At 38.7% G+C, this 27905-nt stretch overlaps 1 protein-coding gene across 1 annotated transcript in view; it reads right to left on the bottom strand.

The window, feature by feature from the left end:
* Positions 1-24605, bottom strand: part of LOC146393562 (frizzled-3-like) — a 33410-nt gene extending 8805 nt beyond the window's left edge. Inside the window, exons 1-5 of the mRNA XM_084931083.1 lie at positions 24472-24605; positions 22680-23527; positions 2757-2953; positions 612-914; positions 352-514 (exon numbers count right to left, since the gene is read on the bottom strand). Of these exons, the coding sequence (XP_084787209.1) occupies positions 352-514; positions 612-914; positions 2757-2953; positions 22680-23105 (1089 nt within the window). The 5' untranslated portion in view covers positions 23106-23527; positions 24472-24605. The remainder of the gene's footprint in view (positions 1-351; positions 515-611; positions 915-2756; positions 2954-22679; positions 23528-24471) is intronic.
* Between the last annotated feature and the right edge of the window lie 3300 nt (positions 24606-27905).

Raw genomic sequence — 27905 nt, 5'->3', positions numbered from 1 at the left:
AAACCTCTGATCAATTAATCATTTGGGAAAGGTCATCAAAACTGTAAATCTGCAACTATATAGTAGTAAAAAGTAAATTCATGACACGTGTGCGCTCTAAGTCAGTAAATAGATAATTGCACTGTGTAATAAAGATAAAGTAATGAAGTTAATAAGACAGCATTTTTAAAGTGTAGCATAGTCATTTTTATTAATTGCTAAATAAACATCCGTCAACCTCATTATTCAACCACAAAAGAAATAATTTAAAATCTAGTTTAGAAGTTTTTAGCCCAGTAAATCATCACTGATGTGCCGACAATTTTAAATCGGGCAGTTTTTCCCCCAGATTTCATAAAAATGAGCAAAAACCTTGTTGTGTGAGCCCTGTGTTATGGTGGATGCTCTGAACTGGGAAGGGCTAACAGGGTTGCACGCGACCCTGCCTTCCAGCAGGAAACCCAGGAAAAACACCAGCGACACCATGACGTAACACACAGCATAGAAGATGATTGGTCGCTCAGGGTACCGGAACCTATCGAGGAAGATAAAAGAAAATGACTTTGTGTCTTTCTCCACTGCAACGATACTAATACTTTCAAAGAAATTTCACTACATTCAGCTTTTCAAACCTTGTAACATCAATCAGGAATGTCAGGAAGGTGAAGAGCGTTGCAGACAGACAAACAATGGAAACAACTCCAATGAAGTATCGGATGAAGGTGAGCTCCTGCTGGTTGAAGAACATTGAGGGGCATGGGGCAGAACAGTCCTTCCTGCCCATAAAAGTGTAACCCAGGTCTGGGTCGACCTTGAGCTCTCTGGGGCACCAGAAACCATAATCTCTTTGGACGGTCATTGATGATTGGTCAGTGGGTTCAGAGCCTGTTAGCAGGTCCTCTAGACGAGGATAGGGCTCGTCACAATCTGGGAACCTGCCCCCAAAAAAGTAAAAGAAATTATATAAAGACAACAGCCTCCACAATGACCTTACGGCTACATCAACACAGCAGTTTCAGGAAAAATATTATAATCTACATCAAGGTAAGAAATCACTACATAGAGTTATCTAGGTTATGACCAGTGTTGGATAAGTTACTTTAAATTAGTAACTTAGTAAATTAGTAAGATGTAGGCAACACCAGACTGCAGATGAGCTGCATACAGGGCTGGTTTGGGACAAAAAAAATCGGCCCGGGGATTTTGACTAGAGACCGGCCCACCATTATAGGAAAAATCATAAAGCCTTTGAATGAAAACAAACGCTGTTGTGACAGTGATGTACACAGTTTTGATGGTATATATGTATCAATCTATCAACTGTTTGTTGTAAGATTCAGATAATTATTTTTTAAAAGCTAGATATTTTAAATGAGAATAAGAAAGAAAAGTATTTCCTTGTGCCCCCCTCTCCCTGTTAATGTCCTACCTGGCCCCCTGGCAAAACTTTGCTAGACCCGCCCCTGCACAGTTACCAGCTGTCAGCTACATAAAAAAGGATCCTGGTGTTATTTGTCTCTCAGAAACAGTTCATAACTTCCCTTCAACTCATTCATGTCACCTAAAAGCTAAACCTGTTTCTCCATCACCTGTTCAGCTCTCATGATTCAGTAAGGACATCTCCTGGTTTCATCTTCATGTTTCCCTCTCACCACATATCCAAACTGACATCATGACCAGCAGCTTTTACAGCTGTGGCTCCAGCAAACATCAGCTGATACTAGAAATTAATATTAAATAAATTCTAACAACAGCTGATCAAGCTTAAACGTGCTGCTGTTGTTTAGCGCGACATCCGCTGGTTTCCTCTTTCTGGCGCAAAGTGGGCAATAAACAAACAAGAGAGAAAAGCCGATCAGCTGATCACTGATCAGTTTCATGATTGAAGTAGAAACAGGAGAGGGAGGGGAGAGAATGAGAGAAGAAGAGGCAGCTGTGCAGCTCCAGCTTTGTGTCTTTTTCCATTCTAGCTGAAGTCCGGGACAAACTGTGTTCCTTTTCACCTCAATACAAAACGCGTAATATTTTCTCTGAATACGAGACGATTCTGTTTTTTACGGGACGGTTGGCAACTCTACTAACTAACCTTATGAACAAAATAAAGTTCAACATCAACATCATAGCACCCACCCAGCTGTATAGAAACTCCGTCATGCTAGCTAGTACGCAGTACGGAAAAAGTCAGCATAATGAAAATAAACTCCACCTAAACTTGGTTTATATCTGACCCAGATAGATTGCAGGTCATAACTTCTTACCTGAAGTTCAGTTCACCTGACACTCGGACCAGCGGCCGCCTCGGGTCTCTCCTCCTCCTGCCTCTCCTTTCCCTCATCCACCTGCTGGTCTCCACCACTTGCTAATGTTACTGAATCTGTGGAAGCTCCGCGATAGCCACCACACAAAGTAGCGATCCTATCTAAATCCCAGTAACGACTAATGCGTTCCTGATTTTGGCATAATAACTAGTTACCGTGCTCGTTACCACAATAATAACGTAGTTACTGTAACGCGTTACTTAATAACGCGTTAGTCCCAACACTGGTTATGACATTGCTCTAAACCTGTACCCTGTAGCCTATGCTGTAGATTTAATGCAGGACTATAAATCAAGCATAAGTTTCAGTCAGATGTACCTCATCTCAGCAAGTCTAAAATGACAATAAAGATAAATTAAAAAAAAAAAAAAACTTTACAAAGGTGCAACAAGGAAGGAGACTAGTGAAAGATTTTAGACTTTAAGTATTAAGTTGATTTAAAATATAGCAGATTCATACCTGCTGCACTCCATATCATCTGGCCAGGCTACGCCAAAAATTTCCATGAGTTTGTGGCACTCATCCTTGGCCCGCTGGCAAAGGGATCGGCATGGCATGGAAACGTGGCCGTACACAGTGCAGACTGGAGCGTATAGTGCACACAGGAACATCCTCAGATCAGCACTGCACACCAGGTTTACCATTGGATGAAAAGGCTTTGGAGGAGAAAAAGAACAAAAAATGCATAAATAAAATGTTGACACCAATATTTTCATCTATGCAAAGCTCTTTGACATAAAAACACTGACTGTGCAAAGTAAATGATAAGTGATATCCTACTCTCAGAGCAATACCTCTAAACACTGACATTTCGTGCTGCTGGTATTCAACACTAAAGTCAGTGTTAATCAGCATGCAAAGCTTGTTATTAAACATGACATGTATGTGGATGATCCTAACACACATGCAGTGTCTTATAAATATACATTTACACACAGGCTCAGGACGTTAAATGCTATCGGCAGCACACACGAGAAGGCTCATATTTAGCCAGAAATAGACATCAAAGGGGATGGAGGGAAAGCGAGAAGGATAGCAAATAATTTTTCAGTTGCAACTTACACTACTACTCAGTATTTCATCAGCAGTTAGAGGCTTATGAAATATGTACAGCTGCAATCATATTACCACAGATCTCTTTGAAGTTGGGGACAGCAAAGTCACACTACTGAAGGCTGGAGCTACAGCCATTTGTCAGTAAAATGAGCAAACAAACAGCAGGGCTTTTCACACATGGGAGATTATATACCCTGTTCCCTGTAGGGACAGACTTAACGGTTTAAGGATGACTTTTGACCTTCATGGTGCTGATTAGAAGATCTCAAAACAAATTACAAGGAAAATTTAACTCATACATACTTACTTATTACTTGCATATTAAAACAATCACATTAATACTATTTCTATGCACTTAATACTATTTCACAGATGCACTCATAAGTTTTAATAACATTGTGTGCACTGTGAGCAGCGTGTCTATGTGAAGTGACCTGCATTCAGTCAAAGTTCATATCATTTGAAAGCACTAAAACGGAGCTTTCAGTGCATCTTTTACTAGAGACGAAAGAAATGAGAGCAGAAGCATGGCAGCAATGAGCGAAGACTACAGCGGTGAAACAATACACTTGCTTGACAGCACATAACACTGCATTGTGCATATGCGTAAAGGAAAAAATGTGTTTGTGTGACACAAAACAGTAAATTTGCATTGATTGCTTATCATAACAACTACAGTGCATCCTCATATAGAGAGCATTTGTGAAAATATCCATGCACCAGTAAATGCGAGTGCGTGCTTTATGCTCATTTCTGTGTGAGGTCAGGCCTTGCGAGTATGTTTTGATCGTTCTCAATTGCCGTGTTCTAGATCTGCACACTGGAGATGTTCCACCAGTAAATGGATGCAGTGGTGCATGAGACGTGTGACACAGTTTTGTGTATTGCACAAAGACAAATGTGAGTGTGTGCACACGCCACCACTCAACTTCATGAATTTTGCAACCCATGCTTCTTTTTCTTTTTTTCTTTTTTTTTAAATCTATTTAATGAGCAGCATGCATTGTGCCCAATGGTATGAAATCTGATCTAGAAAAATGATCCTTTTATTTGGCTGTAATAATATTTAAGAAATTCTCACATAATCTTGCCTCTTCAGTGTTTTCTAAGATGCTTCAAGAGCCACACAGGAGCACACACTTCTGTTTGAATAACGTGCAAACCTCAAGACATGATGGGGAAGTCCAGAGTGAAGGCTCGGCTAAATATCCAACCAATCAAATATGTCCAGTCAGTGGAAATATAGGAACTGGATTTTAGTTGTGCTGTTTATTACCTCTGCTAAGGACATTGTATGATGTTACCAGGATTAATCAATAAATTATAGACAGATTTGTATACAAATTGCATCTATCAAACTACACATCAGACTGAAGGCAGAACTATTAGGAGATGTTCTTATTCTAACATGAAAAAAAAAGTATTTATCACACTTTTAAGTTCACCACACTGGAATAAAAGGGTTAGGTGCAAATAATTAGAACCTGGCAGACAATTTAAGATACAGTAATTCTTTGTGTAAAAAGAAAAATCTCCAAGAAAGCCAAAAAAAAGGATCAGCAGGCATCTCTTGAAACTGTTGGAGTCAAAGTGCATGCACATTCAGCCAGAGGGAGATTGCACCAATTTCACCTGCCTGGGAGGGGTACCATGCCTCAGCTGTGTGATATTAGACAGCGCATGAGTATCACTTCAGCAGTTTTGTGTTTACAGCAATCAAACGGATTAATATACAATTTACAAAAATAATTATGACACACACTTGCATCCTCTACATGTCGTAAAAACACACACACACACACACACACACACACACACACACACACACACACACACACACACACACTTGTATTTGCAACTTGCAAGTGGTAACTTTGCCTGCAAAAATTTCTAGGCCTTAAAAGGAGGATATGAAGTTTAATGACTGTGTGAGAGCGTTCAATTTCTTTTTTGTACTGCGTTTAAAAACAAACACCCCCCCCCCCCCCCCAAAACCACAGTACATATGTTCAGGTGGTGCCAGCTGAAACTGGAGAGTTTCAAGTGTCTGACATGAGTCATGTTCACTGCAAGGATTTTACTCAGAAATAAGATGTTATGTGAGATAGTGATATAATGGATTGACACTCTTCTAAAATTCTTTAACACCATCTAATGCTATCTCCGATGTTAACTGATAATAATGACAGTGTTAACAGGTATCCTTATTAATGTAGCAAAACATCTATTCATGCTTAATATAGAAGACAGACAAACAAGACAAGCTGCAACTGTCAGCAGCTTAAAACCTCTCCCTCACTTCTGCAGTTGGAGATGTAGCGACTGCAAAAAACAGTTTAGGATTTGATTCGGCTCATATGGTACTGTGGCTCACTGCCACAAATATCACTGCTAATTTGAATATTTATGATAAGTGTTCTGTGATGTGACTCCAAGTACGTTGTAAATTCCTCAAATTAATTTTTAAATTTACTTGAATGTGTCACTTCACCATTTGCGTTCTCCGTTTCCGTACTGGTGCAGTCTTTCAGTAAAGTGCAGTATAATTCTTTCCAAGCCATTAAAAAAACCCCCAAATAAAATCTGAAAGTGTTCTGGTCCTCAGTTTCAACAGATATGTTTATCTGATGTACTCCCACCTCACTCAGCGAGCCTAAGGCCACACTTAGACGACGAGTATCTGCTTTCTGCATGAGTGTGTGTCTGCCTGCATGGGCGACTGGAGGCTTTCTTTTCCTCATACTAACTCTACAGCAAATGTGTGTGCAACTCCTTTTCTACATGTCCCCATTCTGCCCATTTTGCCAGTGCGTGTAGGTTTACATGTGCACTTGTGTGTATGCGTCAGTGTTCTTGTATTTAGCCTATGTCCCACTTATTGCGTTTCCAGTGTGTGTGCTTATGCTAGGCTTGCGTGCCTGAAAAAGTCAGCGTGTGTGTGTGCACAACTATTTTGGCAGTCAGGGCAATTGCCCCCACATCTCCTACCACAAAGAGAATATTGATATTAAGTGGTCTAACTGTGCCACCCAGCAAGAGAGAAGGGGGATGGCAATCAGCCTTCCATGGTGGGCAACTTGAGTGAATTGCTTGGCATTTTGTGTGTCAGTTGTGATGGAGGAACAGGGAAAGGAAAGTAGAATAGCCCACAAATCTGCCTTGGGGGGAGAGGACAGCCTATTAAGACATGGAAAGATGTGGAAGAATGAGTAGGGTGGGGAGAAGAGGATACAACCATTGCAGTGAATCTGCTTCCTGCATTGTTTTATTTAATTTAGTCTATAGTGGACAGATGAAGCAAGAATAAAGTCACACTATTAAGAAAACGGGTACCTACCTTTAAAAAAACATGAAAAACAAAGTAAATGTACAATGCACTTCCATTAAAATCTGCAGTATACCAGCACATAGTCTTATCCATTACATATCCCAGTTAGCTAAGTTATTGAGATATCACAAATAAACTAACAGTTGCAGTCCAATACTTCAGAAAAGCAGATTAATTAAAATACTGCCATGTTTCTGCCCAAGTAAATTTGCTGGGAAATATGCAATTTAATGCATACAAACATACCATCCACGAGTGAGCAAGCACACTGTGCAACAGACTACTGTCTGCAGCTGCTGGAAAAATGCTGACGTCATTTAAAAATCTAAAGAGTTTGTGGTGTCCTTTTTTAATCTATTTTTTCTATATATATATTTTATATCTTTCCTTTTATTTTGTTTTTTATATCCTTAAATGGCAGCTATATGTCAATCCTTAGTAGCACACCTACTGGAAAACAAATTTGTGAAAACTCTGGCATTACCACCATTTCCGAATGGATTCTAAAATGCAGTCCGACCTTAGATAACTGAGCCACAATTACAGAAAACATAATGTGACAAACTCATTTAACAGCCACTCACACAGGGACAAAGACACACACAGTACAAGATACAAAAACAAAATGTTCCCTGTAGCTGCTTCACAGACAACAAGCAAGAGGAATTTTGAATCATTCCTCCCTCACAAAACTGTTTTAGTTCATCATGTCTCAATTAGGCTGCACTATTTAGGTCATCCAGCAGCATCGTAATTGGTTTTAGGTCATTGCTTTAGCCTGGGTACTCCAAAATATTAATTATCTTTCTCAATCATTGTGTCGATTTAGTTGTGTACTTTGAGTAATTGTTGTTTTTGCATCACACAATCTCTCCTAAGCTTCATACACTGTCATACACATCATACACTGGTGCCCTGACTCTCCCCTGTAAAACGTCTGGATACAATTTTAAATTGCTGTTTCTTTAGACTCTGACCTTGACACTCCTTTCATAATGCTTCACTGTCAGCAGGAGGTGTTGTTCATAATGTGCATTGGATTTTTTCCTCCAAGCACAGCACTGCGCATTTCAGTTCTACTTCTTTGGTTTGCTTTGTGGGATAGCAGTCATTTCCTTTATGCTGTCTTTCCATTAAAATCAATCCTATTATTCAGTGTCTTTTCTTATAGACAACAGGAACAAAGGTTTCTGTAGATGTCAATGCACGTGTTTTTCTGTCACCTTAGGGTAACCTCATTTGGAAGCAACGGTCCTGCAGTTTGGTAATTGCAGTCCTTTGCTAGTCCTTTATTAACATCCAGGTATTTAAAAATATTTCCTGATATTTTCTTTTTTTTTAAATTGTTATGTAACCTCACAATGCTGCTTCTTTAAACGTTGTGATCAAGACACCCTTTTTATGAAAAGAGCAGATACATTTAAGTATTGACTTTCTTTCCAGCCCTCAATGTGAGGGAAAAAACAAACAAACAAAAAACAAAAACAAAAACAGGAAATTAATGTTTATGTACTTGATTTTCAATTAACTTTGAAATTGTTTTATTACTTTAGTTAATCAGACTGTGTCTTCTATATTTGTGAATTACATGAAGATCAGATTACACTTGAACACTTAACTGGAGATGTGCAAAAACATTTTATGCTCAGTCCGTAAAGGTTTTTAAAAAAAACTGACACAGTAGTCACTAGATGAATTTAAAATATTGTAATGAATAATCAAGGCTAAAGTAGGTTATAAAAAATTACTGTGTCCAGTAAAGAACATAGTTGCACAAAACGTATAGCTTAAAAAAAGTCTACAGTTATCAAATGGTCACCAAACATAATTCCAAAACCCCATCCATCATGCAATACTTCAATTTGACATCTCCCCCACACAGCTTTAAAAATGGTATGAATGCTGGTTTGACCTCAGTCACAGAGTATCTGTATCTGTGAGAAACATTTTAACATTCACAAATTTGGCTTTCATCATAGCCCTTAGTGCAGCATGAGTGCCGCTGAACCAATGGCTGTGCATGGGAAACTTATGCTTTCTGAATTTGTGGCACCCCCACTGGTATAGTTTAAAGTCCCTAAAATCAAATATAACAATATTTTTAATTTAAACTGTACATTACAGTCTTAACAGTAAGAACAACATGCAGAATTTAGCCATCCATCAAAAACAGACAATGGTGGGGAAAATCAATTAAAAAAAAAATTCACATGTTGACTGTATGTGTGTGAGCAAGTGCTCGGGACAGGCAACTTTGAGTATTCACAAAGAAAAGAATGAGAACCAGAGTGGGTTTTTGAGCAAAATAAGAAAAAAGGCCCCTGACTGTTCCACCTCTTTTTCAATAGAGGGATTAAGTTTCTTTCTCTTTACTCCCTCTCTCAAAAGAAAGCCGGGGGAGGGAGAGGGAAAGAAATGAAAGGAGACTAAAAAAGCTTCGGAAAGAAAAAAGAAAGAAAGAAAAAGGAAAAACTGAGAGAAAGAAAGAGGCATGTGATAAACATTCACCTAATGCAGGCAATACTTTTGGTAAACAGCAGATCGACAGCAAAAACTAATTTAAAGATGGAAGTGAAAGAAAAAAAAAAGACCAAAGTGCAAAATCAAAAAGTAGGAAAAAATATAGGATTGAAGGGAAACTGGAATCTTTATACAAAGCACTTCCTTCCTCACGCTCACCAACCAATCATGCCCCTTGGGAAGGAAAAGGGGCTTACCTGGTGAATGCACGGCAAGAAAGCTCAATAAAATGGTGACAATGTGTTATATATACATTATATAAACATCTGCCTTGGGCTACTGAAATATGAAGCTCATGGTCCATGCTCAAAAATTTAGAGCCATTACATATTTCTGTTTTTCTCATTTATTTTCCTTATGACACACTAACATGTCTTTTGTGAATGATACACAATCAGATGGTGAGCTGCTTTGTGCCCTTACATTTTTCAAATATCTTAATATTGTTCTACCACAATGTCAAAAAAGCTGGCCTTACCACAACTCATTACAAACGAGTTAACACCCTTGCCGTCCAATATTCCCAACTGGCCATTCAACTAATTAAATTTGTTTTCGTTGCCCAACTCCCTTTTTTTCCTTACTTTTCCTCTCCCCCTCCAAAGCAGCCAAGAACAGTTAACTGGAAACAGGATTCATATCCAAATATGAACATTTGGTTTTTGGATCTCTAATATCTTTGAGTAGTCAGTTTAGCCAGTCTATGTGTGTGTGCGTATGTGGATTTTGTAGAAAATCCAGTTAGCCAACTTTGCAGAAACTCAGACACTTCGTCAACTGTTGAGGGAGGGGTAGAGGGAAAAGAAAAAAGAAGTGGAATGGGAAAAAGAGCGGCGGTTTCTCGGTGGATTAGGGAGTCAAATGGATTGGAAAGAGTGTTTAGAGTGTGAGAAGCCCAGACGAACACACGCACACTTCCTGAAACTGTCACCAGCTTTGTGTTGTGGTCAAATCAAGGTGACAGGCTGGTGAGCAAAAGCCTCCAATGAAATGGCTTCTGAACTGGCAAGTAATGCTTTTTTCTAACCCCTCCCCCCAAATACCCTATACTTTTAAATCAACGTGTCTAATTTAACCTTCTGACATGCGTGACTAACAAATACACAATAATTCATTTAGTTCTTAGCTTACACAAAGAGTTTTGTTTGTTCCCCTGCCCTCGCCACAGAATAGTTATATTGGGATACATAATGCTCAATAACAAGCTTTTAGATATTAATCGTGATGCCAAAAAATTGGTTACACGGCTGTTAAACCCAGAAATATCTAATATTAATGCATTTTTACATTTAGTAATAAATTCTCTAAGAAACTTGTAGATTATATGTTTTACTAATGTGTCATTTTTATATGCACTTTCTCTATAAAGCCACCTCAATCTGCCTGTAAATTAACAGTACTAAAATGCTGATCTTTTGATGCACTGCTAGAAGATATGACTTCTTTCACCTCTGATGCACAAGAGGGAATTTAGAGAAGACAAATCAAGCTTTTGCCTACTAAACCTTAGCAAAGCCCATCTGGACACATCACCATCACACGCTCTGGATTTCTTTTCCTTCCTCTCTTCCAATCTCTGTCTCACACACAACTCACTCTCAAATGAGCCAGGCAGGCCCTGCAGCACAAATTGCTGTCAGACCACATCGGCTCTACTTCCATTAGCCATCTTAAACATAACATCCCTGCAACATCCCCACTCCACTAAGCTATGAGAACTAAATCGTGTATTTCTCTCCTGCTTACTGCGGGAACTAAAAAGCTCCTGTTTGCGTCAGCCTCTCTTCCTGCCACTTGATCCCTCCACACACTCAAGACTGTTAACAGCATCCTCCTTTAATGCTCCCATACATTAAAGCCAATCACACTGTCTCTCTTGCTCTATTGTGCAAGAGAAGTGCATTATTGCAGTTCACAGTCACGTAGACTACATACTCCCTCTCCTTGTATCAGCTCACCTCCTGTTTTCTTACTGACGCCTAGTTTTTCTCCACTTTTACCAGACAGAATTAATCCCATAGCTATCTGATAAAAATGTACACATGATTAATGCGTTCATAAAGAAATCCACACACACAGTCTCTCTGCGGCTAAGTCCCTGCTCCCTCTCTTCTTTCACATGCTTGTGAGAGACGCAGGCGTTGGCCATGAATAGATGAACTGCACACACTGTGATGCTCTCCTCCCTAATCTCTGAAAAGACAGTTAAAGAAGGGGCAGCGTTCTCTCACACCCTCTCCTCTTTTCATTCAGTTGTTCGTTTATCCATGTCTATCCGTCGTTCGCTCAGGAGGACCAGACAAAGCCGCAAATGGCATTCCCCTTCACGTTCACTTCCCCTCCTCCTCTCCTCCTATCTTCTTTCTCTCGTATTCATCTCTTATTTTTCTTGCCTCCCATTTACTCCCTGCAATTATGCTGACACGCACTTGTCCACCTCTACCTCTCCTTTTCCTTTTTTACTCTTCCAACATCAGCATTCATCGACTCCCCCACCCCCCTTCATTTTATGTTCAACAAAAACTATTTAACCAAACTATAAACATCCAGTATCTCCTCTGTGTGAATAATCCACTGGTGCACATTCCTTGATTTCTTTTCAATCAACCTGCTAACATTTTATTGTAATGTGCAAGAAAAGGTGCTAAATTATTTATGCCTTGCACAAGATATGTCGGCGCAATCAATAAACATGGATTTAAGCATTTTCTATCCACTTAAAACCTCAACAATCTTTAAACGTTATATTCATATTTATATTATAGCCATATATATATAAAATATATATATGGCTGTTTCTGTATATTTATATTAACAGAAACAGTCATGTTTTGCTCAATTTCTTTATCCACAGCTTTTCCTACTGTAAACTTATAACAAATTCCCATCTCACTTACAACAAATTAGATGAGACAAAACACAACACTGTCTCTTTCTGAACATGGTGAACAAATTTCTTGCAAGACAAACTGAGAAGAACAAAAAGGAGTAGACACATCTTTCATATAATCAGCTGTTGGAAAGGGTTACTGGTATTACCTATGCTAAGAAGAGATCCGTTAAATTATCTATGACACAGTCTAAAATTACTTGAAATTACATCTTTCTTCAGTGACGTCTAGCAAAGGCAGACATGGCTGACTGGAGAAAGAGAAAATTATGGGTTGTCTTTGCCTTATGCTTTATATTACCAGCAACTGCTGTTTCATTAGTGTGGGTGGAGAGACGCAGCTACACCATGTTTCTCAGTGATTACACTGCTCTGACTGTAAACATCACAGATTTTTAAGACTTCCGATGACTCGTCCAATCTTCAAAGACAAATAGCACTCCAGGGCAATTTGTATTGTTCAACCAAATGACTTAGCTACAAGTATGAATCTCCAATTTCCTCCCTTTTCCCTGTTATTTGCAGTCCTTCCCCTCCTTAGTTTATTTTAGAGCATGCACTCATCTAATTTCCCTCTGCTCCCTTCCTCTGCCTGCCTGTCTCCCTCCATTCCTCCCTTTCCTTCTCTGCCTATTTAACTACCATGGCAACAGGTGATGTAGAGACTCTCACAGGACCATGTCTCATTGCAGATAAAGCAAACACACGTTCACCCACACTCACATTGTGGCAGGACTCTTTCGATCAGCGAACCATCCAGAAAGTAAAGCAACGCTCGCACGAGGAGCGACACGGAGAAAGTGTGAAAGTGAGAACAAAAGAAACTGAGAAGCGTAGGAGAGAGGGTCAAATGAAATGATAGAGATGTAGGTGGGGAGCCAAGAGTGTGACAATGGAGCTGAAGCAGATCACCCACACATGTCCTAACACCATCTAAGCCGCCTGTGCATCCATCTGCTACAGCTTGCATCTATGTTTTATTAGAGTATGAGAAAAAACTACATTTCTAGCATCTGGATAATCTTTGATATTTTGCAGAATATATACATTTGAATAATATATTTATATACGTGTATATATTTAAAACAATACATTTTGAAGTTCATGTTTAGTGTAATAAATTATTTTCATTATGAGGCATCTGTATGAGCATTCCTCAGAGTGCAATTAAATCACATAACTACATAAAAACCTCTGTTAATATCCTGTTTCGTGAACGGCCTGTGTTTATTTTAAACTACCACGCCAGAGGAAAAACCATTGTTTCTTTGTTCACTGCCTTCATTTGTTCTGTTTACTATTGTTTTCAGTGCATTTTTTTTATTAATTAAAAAAATGTACATGAAAACACCATAGAAGCAGAAAAAACAATAATGATCACAGCACAGGTGTATTGATTACAAGTGATACAACAATGTAAAAAACGCTGACCTCTAAAAGATCCTGGAAAAATGAGAAGAAGGAGTGGAAGAGGGATTAACTTGGTATCAGATTGAGTGGAATTTTGTGGTTGAAAATACAGAAAACAGAAGTGCAGTGCAAGTTATTGCTTGTTAGCATTAGTACGTGATCTCAGAACATGCTTTTTTAAAAATTATTTTATACCATTCAGTTTTTAAAAAGTGCGCATAAAAAAAAGGCTACAATTTTTTGTAGGTTGGTAGTTCTATAGGCAGCAATATACGCAAGCGTACTTTTTAATGACAAAACATGGTAGAATGTCTGAAAAGCAGTTCAGTTGTTCTTTATAGTTACAAAACTATTCAATAATCCTGTATATATTTTATGTATAAGAGAGCTATTTTTGGAGGATTGAGAGCTGAATGTGGCTCACATAAGTGCACAATTAGTAGCGCTAGAGCTTTTAATGCTGACCTGCAGAGAGCTGAAAACACTAGCGCTGCCTCGTGTTGAGTGGCTTTGCGTGAGAAGGGGATCAATGCTGGTGTGTTTGTGTATGTGTGTATGTTAGTGTGAAGCTGGGTTAAATATCTCTCGCCAGTTGCACACACACATTTCCACACACAGTTCTGTAGCTGGGTCATGCATTCAGATTAAGTCCATAAGACATGGATAACCTATATTAATGTGTTTCCAAGGGAAACATGTCAACTGAACTGATAGACCTCAGTACAGAACCCACACACAGAAATAGGATGATGTGCACTGAGGCATACATGCAGTGGAGGTGATGGATTAACAAACCATGCAAGTACCCCAAAGCTGATATTACATAATCATCTGGAAGGTCTGGAAGAAACAACAGATGGTTGTCATAAACATGGAAAGAAAGGGAGAGAAAGATGGATTTAAGGGGAAAAATGATTTTATATGTTTTAGCTTATTACAGATTACACTATTGCCTTTTTTATTTTTATTAAAAGGACAAAATCATTATAAAAATGTAAAACCTTATGGTAAAGGTGATAGAAGTCCTTTAAAAAGAGAATGATAATTGTTAGGCAATACGGTTTTCTTTTTTTTTTCTTGCCTGATACTTTAAAACTTTTTGAGCTTCATTTTAAAACAGCATTATTGGTGTAACACACAGACAATGTTATTAGGTTAGGGAATTCAAACAATTATGGTTCTTATTTTCATTGCAAAAATCTGTTTTACTATATTTACAGCAGGGTACAGAGCAGCGTTTGAGAAACGGGAAAATCTCTCCAATCTCTCCTTAAATCTTTCTTTACAAAGCATTGTTAGGCATTGTGAGGGTGGATAAGCATAGTGGAAGCTATGTAGATGGGAACATTGTGCCAAAAAACAGGGCCAGGCAGTGCCTTTGTTCTGCACATAAATAAATGATTGCTTCATTTAGGCTGGTGGCTTCAATAGACTGTCAGAACAAGTAACATAATCAAGTGTTCAATTGAAACAAACAGGAACTTTTAAACTGAATGAGGACCTGTCTCTCTCTTGGGGAGTGAATAGGGTAATAAGCCTCTTCAAATGCTCTGAACATGCACACACTAACACACACGGCATAGCACAAACTCAACCAACCCATCACACGCTCACAAACGCACTTCTATAACAACTAATTCCCTCTTTCGTATTCACATATGCACAAAGTTTTAAAAAAACAAAAAACACAAAAAAACAGCTCACACTTAAGCACAACAAGCCTCCAACTCACTAGATTTGGCATGCACACACACACTTTCTGTTGCGGGGACCTGGTAGCCCCAGTGTGGTCGTTCTTAAACAGAGCAGTCTTATTTTGAACGACAGGACCCCATGGTGAGAGAAACACAAACGGCGGAGACAGTAGAGTCTAAAGTCTTTACACAACCCGTCACTCAGTCAGAATTTCCCTCCATTTAGTTTCTGACATTCTCTTTCTGCTCTACTGCCCCACATATTTTCTTCTTTTAACCCTTTATCCCTTTCTTCTACCTCCAGTTCTTTTGGTGACCTCAACGGATTAAACTACCTCTGCACCACGCATGCGCCCAAATGTTTGCTCACCACATCTGAGTTTAGGGTATCATGATAAAGGTGTAAAATGGGAATTTAACCCCACATGGATGCATGTATATAAGCATTAGATCATTTCAAACTGGCTGCCCTCCTGAACTAGGTTATAAAACAAAGGTGTTGTTGTGGTATAGGAAAAGCTCTTAAGCATCTTTTCGTAATAATTAAGTATGCAAAGACCTGCTTGTCACTTCATCATATTCACACTATTGTTGCCTTTGAGCTTACAACTGACCTCATGCTTGAATATATGTTTTACAGGTTACACAGAATATATTAACAACCCAAACTCCAGTCAAATAGTAGTTCTTAACATTGTTGGACATTTTTTAAATACCTGTCTAAATAAGCTGGATTCAGCAGTGGATTAAAAGGAATTCAGTGCTTAGCAACGAGTTTAGGAAAACTATTCAGCCTCTCTCTCTTCTCAGTCTGAATGCGGCATTACCCTGAGGAGTGAAAAAAGAAAAACCCAAAAACGCTCCACCAGCTTTTATCGGTAATACGGTTAAGATGTCAGCACTAGTTCATAAATGTCATTTGCTGTAGCAAAGAAAAGTGACTACTGGTCAGTTGCATACTAAGAAGAGTCTAATAAAACTGAAGTAAATAAAAACAAGTTCTCTGCCTAAAAGTGATTTCTCCAAAATGCATGATTTTGTGGTGTAAACCTACTAAACGACCAATATAATTTTGCTTTAGATGCACTATGCTATACTGTAGAGTAAAACAAGGCCTTCTTTAAATCTCTCTTAAAATTAAATATATCGAATGATATTGCATGAGCTTTACTAACTTACAAGTGATTCTATACAACAGGAACAAAAAAGAAAATTAGATGATGTAAGTAGGAGGATAAGAAATAATTTATCCCAAAAGCTTGAAATTACTTTAACGTCAATAACTAATAACTCAATAAAGCTCAATAAAACAAATGCAATATCACAGAATAAAACAGGGCAGACAGGGGTCAGTTATAATAAATTAAATAGCAATCAATATCAATTTTACTGATATAGCAACAAATTACAATAGTAGTCACATCAAGGTGCTTTATTTTGAAAAGGTAAAGACCCTACAATAATAGGACAGAATTAAAAGTTAAATAGGTATAGTAGGTATGAGGCGATAAAGATTTTCTATTGTTGTGGCACTGGAGCTGAAACTGATGTTAGATTAAGTGTTCAGTGTGCAGAAGGTCTACATTATCCATTAATTATCCATAGCCATAGCCATTTGATGACCTCTGTGTCAGACAGTGTGTTGATTCATGCAGCATCAGCAATGACAAGTTCCCTCAGTGAGTTAACATGGATGTTTTCCAACAGCTAGTAATTCAATATTCAGACCTCAGAAACGCTAATTCTTAGTAACATCTCTGTGATTACACTGAATTTCAGTGGCAACTAGAGCAATCACTCCACATTTATTTTTACCACTCAGAATAATGTTCTATGTCACCCTAAAAATCCCAAAGCCAGGTACGGTCACACTCTGGTCTGGCAATTTGTGAGTGTGGCAACATGAAGCACATTCAGCTGCACGCACTCTGCTCCTTCTTCTCACCGTGCAATTACTGACCATGTTATAAAATAACAAAAATGCCCGACTGAGTGTTTTGACATTTCTTGTTTTAACTTTAACCTAATTTAGTAAAAAAAGAATCATTTTCATATTGAAAACTGCTGATAGACGTGAATGACCTCTGACCTAAATTCCATCATAATTAAATGCAAAACTAATAACTTGAAGGGTAACTCTCTGATCAAGCATCAGAGAGACATCTGAGCTCTGACGGCCTCAGGCACAGCAGTTGTATTATGAGGCATAGTTATATATATATATATATATATATATATATATATATCAAAAGATCTGTTTCATGGCCAGCTCAGTTTTCTTTAGCTGCAACCAAACATCCTCTCTGTCATGCCACCTTTCTTTACATCCACAGCAGATATACTATATACAAATCAACATAAAGTCTGTAGAGATAATATAGTTTTAACCCACTTTGCAGTGTCATAGTTTCCATGTCTGAAAGTAAGGAGGATGTGCTTGGGTAAACGAGAAGACATCCATGTGCCGCCCAATCTGTTATGACCACGCAGACTTGTCAATGCAGAAATGCACTAAAATTCCCCAACAATTTATGTCTCGTCTGAGTGTGCATAAAAACAGTTATGAAAACAACTATTCATCTGTGGTGTCCACAGCTGTCCCCCCGTATGTCCACAAGAAAATATAATCCCAGCCTTGACCGCTTCAGTAAGGGGATCTGGTGGGTCTGTTATGGGATGGTTCCACTTGTCCCCTCAATGTAAAGGTTCGCTGGAAAGCAAAATGTTTTTCTAACTGATCACTTTCATTTAATAATGAAACATTTCTATAATGGTGGAAGTAGTCTCTTGCAGGTTATCAATGCCCCCTACATAGAGACAGAGTGTCAAAAAAGCCTTAATATGTAAAGCCAGAATTTGAACTGCCCTTCATAGTCACTACTGCTCAACCCAGTTAAAAACCTAAGGAAGGTCGGGTAGTGACTTCATCACTGGTGCAATGAAGCAGCTCGGGCAGCAAATGGTAACCCAACACCTTACTAAGATCGCAGATGTTGTTTTTTCCTGTAATTTATAACGTGTCTGTAATTTTAGGGAGACTTTTTCAGGAAATAAATCTCCACTTTTAAGGAAAACCCCAGATTAAGAGCCATGTTATCAGTTTCCATCTCTTAGTGATGATACTCAATCCCTGTGATGTCATATGTCTGAACTGTGTCTAACATGCACAGACCTCAAGTACCACGTCCTCTGGGAGCCCTATCATGCTGCGGCAGATGGACAGTATAGATTGGATTCCTAAGTGACAATGCAGACACAAAAGCATGGAAACATGTGAGCGCATGCAACAACACTCCCAAAGAAATATTTTCATTAGTTACCCAAGCACCCTTTTCCCATTTTAAAATTCATCTCCTTACTCTTAAAAAAAAACCTCTTTATATTTCTGACTTCCCCACCAAGTTTGATCATGTTTAATTGACTATTGTGGCAGATGGGATGGCCGACGGTCTGTGGGACTCAATGTCATCATTGTGGAACTGAGCGAGAGATTAGCAGTTAGTTAGCACTAGTGAGAGATGACAGCTGGCGCTGTTAACCTCCCCTCTTTCTGCCTCTCTCTCTCCCTCTCTCACACACACTCAAACAGGAAATGCTTGTGTTGAATCAGCCTTTAGCCAGGCTCAGCAATTATACACATGAAACATACTGATCAGTACTTAGAGCTTGTCCATGAAGCGCTAAATAAATGTGTCCTGGATTTATCATGAACATACTCTGGGAAGATCCTTTTACGGCTTTGCTTTTAACTTAAAAAGGAAGGAAAAGGTTATATTTTCAGCGTCAATCAAGTCTCCAGACTCTCCAAATGTACAACAGAGGACCATTTCAAATACAAAAATGTCTCTAAAATCCAGCTCTGTGACTCAGAGAAGCTTGACTGACAACAGACAGGATCATAACATGACAGCTCACTGCTTGTCTGCTTTGCAAGAAAGCCAAGACACGAAAGCTTTGCCACTGAGGCAGAGAAAACATTCATCATGTGATTTGACCCGAAAAAATGACTACAACAGCTGCTTAGAATGGCTCCAGTTTCATTAAGGCATCTGAAGTGCTTCACGCAGCTTTGGCAGCAGTTGTTTATTTTACATTTTGTTACAAGAAAAAAAAAATCCCAAATGGACACACACCTGATGATGCTTCTTAATGAATCACTTCTACTTGTCCAGTTATTAAATAATTTCTGAACTCTTACAAAAGCCTGAAACCAGAACTAGTTCTGGTTGTCTAATCTTTGTTAAAAAGGAATGACGCTATGCAGGAAGGAAAATGCCAAATTAGGCAGATACTTGAGCCTTAAAACCTCTTCAAGTGCCAAAAAAGACCCCCAGTTTTCTCTTTGGTCTTTGCAGTTTGTTTGCCAGAAAGATTACACAAAAGCTACAAAGTTACATTTCACAAAACTACTTGGAGTGGTGAAGCATAGGCAAAAGAAAGAGAAACCCAAAAATATTTGTTGTAAAGCTGGAAAATGGTAAACTGGCCCAGGGATTCTCTCTTTAAGCATCCTTTTAGTATAAATATAATTATGCAGACAAAGAACATTCACGTGTTTACCCCACTGTTTTGCTGCTGGTGAACAGCTGCTTGAGAGCAGAAAGTTCAACTAATATTGCTATAACACAAATGGCAGGGTAATTTAATCATCCCAGTAAGGGTTTTCTCGGAAAAGAGAAAAGCTGTAGTGGCTGTAAGGTATGTGGGCACTCAAGAATCTGCAGAAATTGTGTTTATTACTTCAAATTGTAAGAATTTCATAGAGTCTGTAAAATGACTTAATGTGCCATCATGCTATAGCTTTCAAATAAGGATGCTTGGGATAACAGCATTGGAACAATAGGAACATTTGAGGAGTGGATTTGCAACACAAAATTCACCATCAAGTTCTGGTACTCCAGTTTTATATATCACGATACTAGACTAACCAAAGCACACAATCAAAAATTGTAATCACTACCAAATAAAGTACAAATGCAATTTCAAGATGGCTCACAAACTGAGCACTAACACACATGCCCATAAACACCAGCACATGCATATATATCCCTGTGAGCACATACGTTTGTATTATGCAGCCAGTGTCCAACGAGATATTATTAAATTACCTCCAGGGATCCCACCAGGACTACCATGCCTGGTCACAGCAGACCAGAGAAGGGAAGCTAACAGGGCTCATGTTGCTACTCAACCATCTTCAGAAAGCTGTCTCTTCCATGACTGCAGGGAGACTGAGGGTGTCAGTTACTTGGCTCCTTCATCTGGGTCAAATCAAGTTCAACAACAGACGCTTCTCACAATCTTTAACACAGCATGTTTTGACATGATGCTTGGGAGTTGACTTGATATAAACAGTTGCATGCTCCTTAATGTGCTGAATGAATCCTATGACTGTAGGAGTATTAGAATCCATTCAAAACACATTTCTGTCAATCCAGAATAAAGCTGTTTTTCCTAATCCCCTTATTTTTTAAAGAGAAATAACAAGCGTATGACAGCAGCGAGTCTGACAGTCTCCGGCACAACATATCCTGACATAAAATACACTAGAAATCCCTTTCTTTGATCTAATATTAAGAGGGCAAAACAGAGAATTTGGGCTTGAGCTTTTGCCTGACATTCATCTTGTTTTGACATGGGAAAATATTAACTAAACATAAACTAAAAATAAAAATCCCCAAAGATTAAACATGCAAAAAGCACAGCCAGCATAGGCCTTCTTCAAATTCATCTGCTTTTCAACAGGGGTAATTTAATACGCCAACTATGAACAGCTGGAGGCAGATTTAATTCAACTGATTGTGTGCATTACTGTTCCATGTTTTTAAACCACAGACCACCAGTTGCAAGGCAGCCAAAACATGGGTAAAAGTATGCCAAACAGCACGTGTAATGGGATTTCATTCTACAGCCCTGGAAATTTGTAAAAAAACAAAAAAAAACAAAAACCGACCAAAGGACTGCAAAGTATAACGACTTGGCCTGAATTTTCCCCTAAAAGAGACTTGAACATGTCTATAAGGATTTTACCTTTTGTTTGCAGTAAATTATCCTTTTCATCATTCCTCTTTTTCACAGGGAATTACTAAGCAGCACTAAAGTAATTTAATATACCCAAACAAGTCCACATCCCAAGTACAGTGGTATATGTTGCCTGTGGTACTAAAAAATAGTTGCTACAAGCAAGTAATTGTGTAGTCACCAAGAAACACCTTTCTTGCTCTTCGGGAGTAACAAAAGAGTAGGAAAGGGAGGTAACACGATACAGATGGATAGTGTGAGTCTACTATTGCTCTCAGACAGTGTGTAACACAGTACTCTTTGGCACTCTATTGCTTAAAACCAATGCCCTTAAACAAAGTAGTATTTCTTTGGAAATAAATTCCATAACCACCATATTGAAATATATTTTATTGCTGCTAATTATGCCTGTATGATGTAAGGAAAACTTTGTAACGGTGACATGATTCTCATTATATATAGTGTGCATATTAGCTGACCAGTTTGTATGTCTAACTGATCCCAAACATTGAAAAGCCTATAACAACTGAATTAAAAAAATAAATAAATAAATAATTTTATGTGTGTGTGTGTGTGGGTATATATATATGTATAAAAAAAATGTGAATGCATGGAGCATGTGAATGAAAATTACTGCTCTTATTCACTGCATTTTAGACTGCATTTTGCAAGGTGTTTATTGAGAATGTTTATACTGACAGGACAATGAAAATAAGATGTATTGGTTAGCAGTACAGTGGATCAGATAGCACCTTTTGTCTCTCAGCTACTACTCAGAGTGCCTGTGTGACAATGCAATATGCATTCATCATCTGTCTCTACGTGGAACGGCTTTCAGTACTGTCCAGAGTACCTGTGTGTTACTGTAGCTGGATGATAAAGGAAATAGGTAAATTGCACAACTGTTTTTGGTTCACAATTTGGGTAGAGTTGTGTTTGCAAATAATGCACAATTTTCCTTTATACTTTGATTAAGGAAATAAAAATCATTAAATTGCCTGGGAACACCTCGGGGTTCCCCAAGAGGAGCTGGAAACATTGATTGTGACAGGAACATCTGCACAGATCATTTAGCCTGCAGCCATCTGACTCCAGATAAACAGTGAAACATGGAAGATAGATGGATGAATAAATAAACTGCCCAAGTTGGTTTATTTCACTGACCATACAAAAATACCTTTACTTGACAATGATGCTCTTTATACTGTGTGTGAAATCCTTTTGTCCTGAGCCTGACATCACACCACAGTGTGAAACTACCAGCTGTTGCTTTGTAGCCATTTAGCATTTTACACCTTGTCAACAAGACCTGTGCTACATGTTAGGACAATCTATACCAAAAAAACAAAACAAAACATGTAATCTCAAATCTCTAATTTACTGCATCACCCAACCAATTTCCCTGTGTATTGTGACACAAATGAAGGACTCTCACACACAGACACACACATATATAAGCATACCTCCATTGCTAGTGCAGCAGTCTGCTGGTCATAGTGGTTCAGAAGATTGGGCATGAATGTTGTGTTGTAAGGCAGATCCTGGCACATTCTCAGTCTGATGGGCTCACAGGTAAACTCACTGTGGCTCTCGATGGACTCCACATGAATGGCATAGGCAGGTGTAACCAGGGAGAAGACCAGCAGGAAGACAGGCATGAAGAAATAATGGATCGGAAACCTTAGTATGCAATCAGTTGTTGCAGTTTTTGGAAAGGTGTCTCTTACATATCCTCTTCCAAGAGGTGTTTGCATCTTAAATTTAGACATTTCTCCACAGCATCTCAGAGCAACGATATTATAATGCAGTAAACCATTACACAGGCAATCTGTGAAGGAATTAGGTCCATTTTTTGTCCCAGTAGTGGTGCTAAAGCAATAGATCCACATTAGAGAACGAAAAATCCACAAAATGGGTATGCTCCCGTATGGTGCTGCTCTTTCTCGCAGTCTTCACATTTGCCGGCAACTGTTGTATGTGCTCTTCTGTGTCTGAACTGTCACTTAAAAATCATCATATGATTTCCCTCCACCTCCTGATGGTTCCATTGTCAAAAACAAATCCCACCTCCAAACGGAGAGTATGTCCCACTCTCAGCCTTCTGCTGGAGGTCTCTTTTATACTTCTTTCTCCCTTGAAAATGTTCAGCTTCTTAATTCATTTCCAGACACATTTCAAAGAACAAACCAACCCTTTCTATGACAAATAACATGGAAATTGTTTTGTCGTTGTTTTTTTATTCATTAGCCAGAGAAAATTTTGTTATTTCAAAAATAAATTGCCACACTGGTTTAGATCCATCAAGCAGGTCCTGCAGAATAAAAACACAAAGAAAGCTTTAATTAAAATCTGGTATTGTCCCTCACCAGCCACACCCTACTCTATACAAGCGTCGGGGTTTAAATATCTCATAAAATCATCCACTAATATGTGCAGGATAGTTGTGTTTTCCTGACACAATGAGTGATAGCATAATTTAGAGATAGTGTCTTGGCTTGTCTCTGGGTTTTTAGTGCTTTTCGTCTATGAGTGTTTTGTCAGTGTGTGTTTACGCTGCAGACAACTGAAAACACGTTCAAAGCAAACCTCGGCAGTTACTCTCGTTCAAAGCCGCTAATGCGAACGTTACACCTGCAGAACATCTGACACTCCCCCCGCCCCCACTGCCGTGTTTGTGAGAGGTTGGCCGGGCAACAGTAACGCACACCTGCGATGTTTCACACGCGCACACAGTAAACTTCAGACACGCATCATTCAAATAAAGCAGAACCCGGCATCGCGCCTTTTAATTCGCACGTGCGTGAATTGCTCCCAGTCGGTCGTTAGGCACAAGCTAACTTGCTTCAACGCTCATAGCTAGCTAGCGTTATCGCTATTAAATTGGTAACTACTTCAAGCGAACACCTGTGTAACCGTGGGGCACTGCCCTTAACGTTAGCTTCCTTCTCCTCCACGCCGGGTGGAAAAGCTGGCTGTTTTTAAAGGGGGCACAAATCTTTAAAGGTTGGCTTCAGTGCGGCATCTTCGCCGCGTTAAGGCAAAGCGCTCACACGGTGGTGACACGCCAGGATCACAGCCTATCAATCCGTTTGTCACCGCAGTGTCTTCAGCCCAGCAGCAGCACTAGGGCGCTTCTAGAGCACGGTTCCTCTAATTAAAGCATTTTCCTTGAAGTCTGCCTGCCTTGCTCGTGAACACTCAATTATGAGTCGGCAGCACAGTTACGGTCTAACATCACAGTAATAAATGATTTACCGTGTGTGTAAAACACCGAGCGGTCCTCTGCTCCACCGGCTCCGTTCACTGCAGCAGCTCGTTTGTTTCCCTGTTTGCAGCTGGTTTGACTGCGGCGCGCAGTCGACATGTCGGGGCCGCGGATTCGACGTGACCGCGCAAAGACTCTGCTGACTAAATTGGCCCCACAGGAGTCTGTGCGTGTGGGCTTTCTGCAGATGTAGAACTAAATGGTACAAAACACCTCATGAAGACAGTATGCTAAGTTTAGAAACAAAATGCATTGAAATTTTAAAAAAATCTGAATTGTAATGAGTTTTTTAAAAAAAAAAATTCAAACATGAAGCTAACAAACAACAAAGATGATTACTCTTCGTATTAATCTCGTGGTTTCATATAAGCCTATGTGTCCGGTGTGACACACGCAGATTTGTTTTGATTTTATCAGTCAACACAGTGTCAATATTTATCCCTGATAGCCTCAGGATTAGTGAGCTATGATTCCCTTCCACACGATTGAACATGCCAGTAGATTAACCGTTTCATGGTTGATCTGATCTGATCCCCTCTGTCGTTGAGTCAGTGTGTGCAGCTTAGACTGCTGGCCCACATTCTGGCTTTCAGCTCCTAATATAACACTACTTAACATATAACCAGAGTACTGTAAATGCACAAAGACAGTCCAAGCACACAGCTTTAAGTCCACATTATGTTTAATTGATTCAGAGTAAAGTATATGTGTGTGAAATGCATGGGCTTACAAAAATTCTGGACACTACTTAAAATGATTACTGCTTACTTCAAATGTATGACCACCAATAAAAAGTTTACTTTTTAAAAAAAGCATACTCAATTTAATCTCACTACAGTTTTAGTTTAAAATCTCTTTGAAACATGTTTTCTCAGATTTTTTATTTTTATTTTTTTTTTAAACTTTTATTTAACTTTTTTTCCCCAACAAATATAAGACTGGTTCACATCCAAAATAATAACACTACACAGCACTAGAATATTACAACATTATGTCCATAATTGTTGTCCACTAGGATCCAGTTTACAGGTTACTCCCAGTGCTTCCAGTGGTTTCTTCCATTTGTCCACAAAAATTCGGGAGCTCCCATCAATATAATGTCCCAGCCTGATCAGAGTCATAACTTCAATGATGAGCGACTTCCATAGAGAAATGGAGGGAGGCTCAGCCCCCACCCATCTCAACATAATGCGTTTCCTGGCCAACATTAACAGTGACTGAATTACATGCTCATGTTGTACCAGTGAGACAGGAATATATCCCAATATACACATTAATGGGTTTTCTGTCACCTGATGACCAATGGCTGTACTAATATTGCCGCAGACCTCTTTCCAAAATGACTGGATAATAGCACATTCCCACAAGCAGTGGAATCTAGTGCCCACTCTGACCTTACACTTGAGACAGTTTGGAGATATTCCCATATTATACTTACTATAAATATACGGAGAAATATACACATTGTGCAAAATTTTGTACTGCAGTTCTTTAAATCGGTTACAAACAGAGATTTTGGATGGAAGGAGCAAAATTTTGTCCCATGCCTGTATATCTATTTCACATTTAAGCAGCGTCCCCCAAGATTTTCTCAACCATGTCAGTTTATCCACAATTAGGGCATAAATCTCGGAATAAAACTTTAATACAAAATGTTTATGCTCCCTATTATCCAGAAAAAATTTCTCCAACCGAAAAGAGGCAGTTGAGATTTGTAATGATTTAGCATTTTTTAACACATAATTTCTCAATTGCAAATACTTATAAAACTCAGTCTTTGACATAGAATACTGGGACTTCAAGGATTCAAATGATTTAAACTCACCATGTTTAAAGAGGTCATAAAACCTCTTTACACCTACTTTATGCCATCCCACAAAGCTTGACCCTATGTTTTGCGGCAGAAGGTCTGGATTATTTATTAACGTTGACAAGATATTAAACGGAAGACTACTGTTAAAAATTTTTCTCAGTTTTCCCCACGTCCACATAGCATTATATATCAGTGGGTTATGCTTTATTACGTGAGGTAAGTCATTTAGACGTTTCCCTAAGAAGTTAACAGGTGAGGATGGTTTACATAATACTTCCTCAATATTTAGCCATGGCAGATCAGAATGTTCATGTATCCAGGAAGAAAGAATCCTCGCTTGTATTGAGAGGACGTAATTTTCTATGTTTGGCACTCCCCACCCGCCCAGATCTTTCGGTAACTGTAGTGTCTCCACTTTAATTTTGGGTTTTCTTCCTGCCCAAATGAAATCCACCATAGCCTTGTTAATTACTTTAATATCTTCTGATTTCAAAATTGCAAACAACATGCCTGTGGGATATAATATTTTCGGTAGGATTACCATTTTAATGAGATTTATTCTTCCCAAAAATGATATCGGAAGTGACCTCCATCTTGTCAGCATCTCTCGAAGATCTTGAACCATTCCATTAATATTTTCTCTATATAAGTGACCAACATTTGGTGTAACTTTAACTCCCAAATATACAAAACCTGATGGTGCCCAATGAAAAGGTTTAACATATAAAGGTTCATTATCCCCTCCACTACACAAAGTCATTATAACAGGTTTATCAAAATTTACTTTGTATCCAGATATAAGACCAAAGTCCTTGATACACCTAGTAAGAACGGGTAAAGAGTTAACCGGGTCAGTCAGTGTCAGAAGAATATCGTCTGCATAGAGCAGAATTTTATGTTGTCTATCCCCAATTTTAACTCCAAGAACACTTGGATTTTGTCTAATGGCCATGGCCAAAGGCTCGATGGCCAAAGCAAATAATAGTGGTGACAATGGGCTACCTTGTGCTGTACCTCTGCTCAGTGAAAATGGGGAAGATAACAAGCCGTTAGTTAACACAGATGCTATTGGTGATTTGTATATAATTTTGATCCACCCCAGAAAGTTTTTTCCAAACCCAAATCTTCTCATTATTTCAAACATATATTCCCATTCAATTCTATCGAATGCCTTTTCGGCATCCATAGAAACAACAACCCCAGGGATCTGATGAAAATTTAAAAAATGAATAATATTAAATAGGCGTCGAGTATTATTATAAGAATTCCTCCCCTTAATAAAGCCTGTCTGATCAGTATGCACGATAGAGCACATTACTTTTTCTAGCCTAAGAGCCAGTATCTTTGAAAGTATCTTATTATCAACACCAAGAAGGCTAATAGGCCTGTAAGATGAGCATGACTCCAGATTTTTATCTTTTTTAGCTATCAATGTTATATTAGCCTGGTACATAGATTCTGGGAGTTTCGATTCTTCAAATGCTTTATTAAAAACCCTTAATAATAAACGATTTAACTTCATTTTCATTACCTTAAAAAATTCTACTGGGAAACCATCTGCCCCAGGACATTTCCCTGACTGGAGTGCAGATATAGCTTTATCCACCTCTA

This window comes from Perissodus microlepis, chromosome 1 (assembly GCF_051167445.1).
Source record: "Perissodus microlepis isolate ML-2025 ecotype Zambia chromosome 1, ASM5116744v1, whole genome shotgun sequence".
Taxonomy (NCBI): domain Eukaryota; kingdom Metazoa; phylum Chordata; class Actinopteri; order Cichliformes; family Cichlidae; genus Perissodus; species Perissodus microlepis.
Note: the sequence above shows the minus strand (reverse complement) of the source record. Positions and strands in the feature narration are given on the sequence as shown.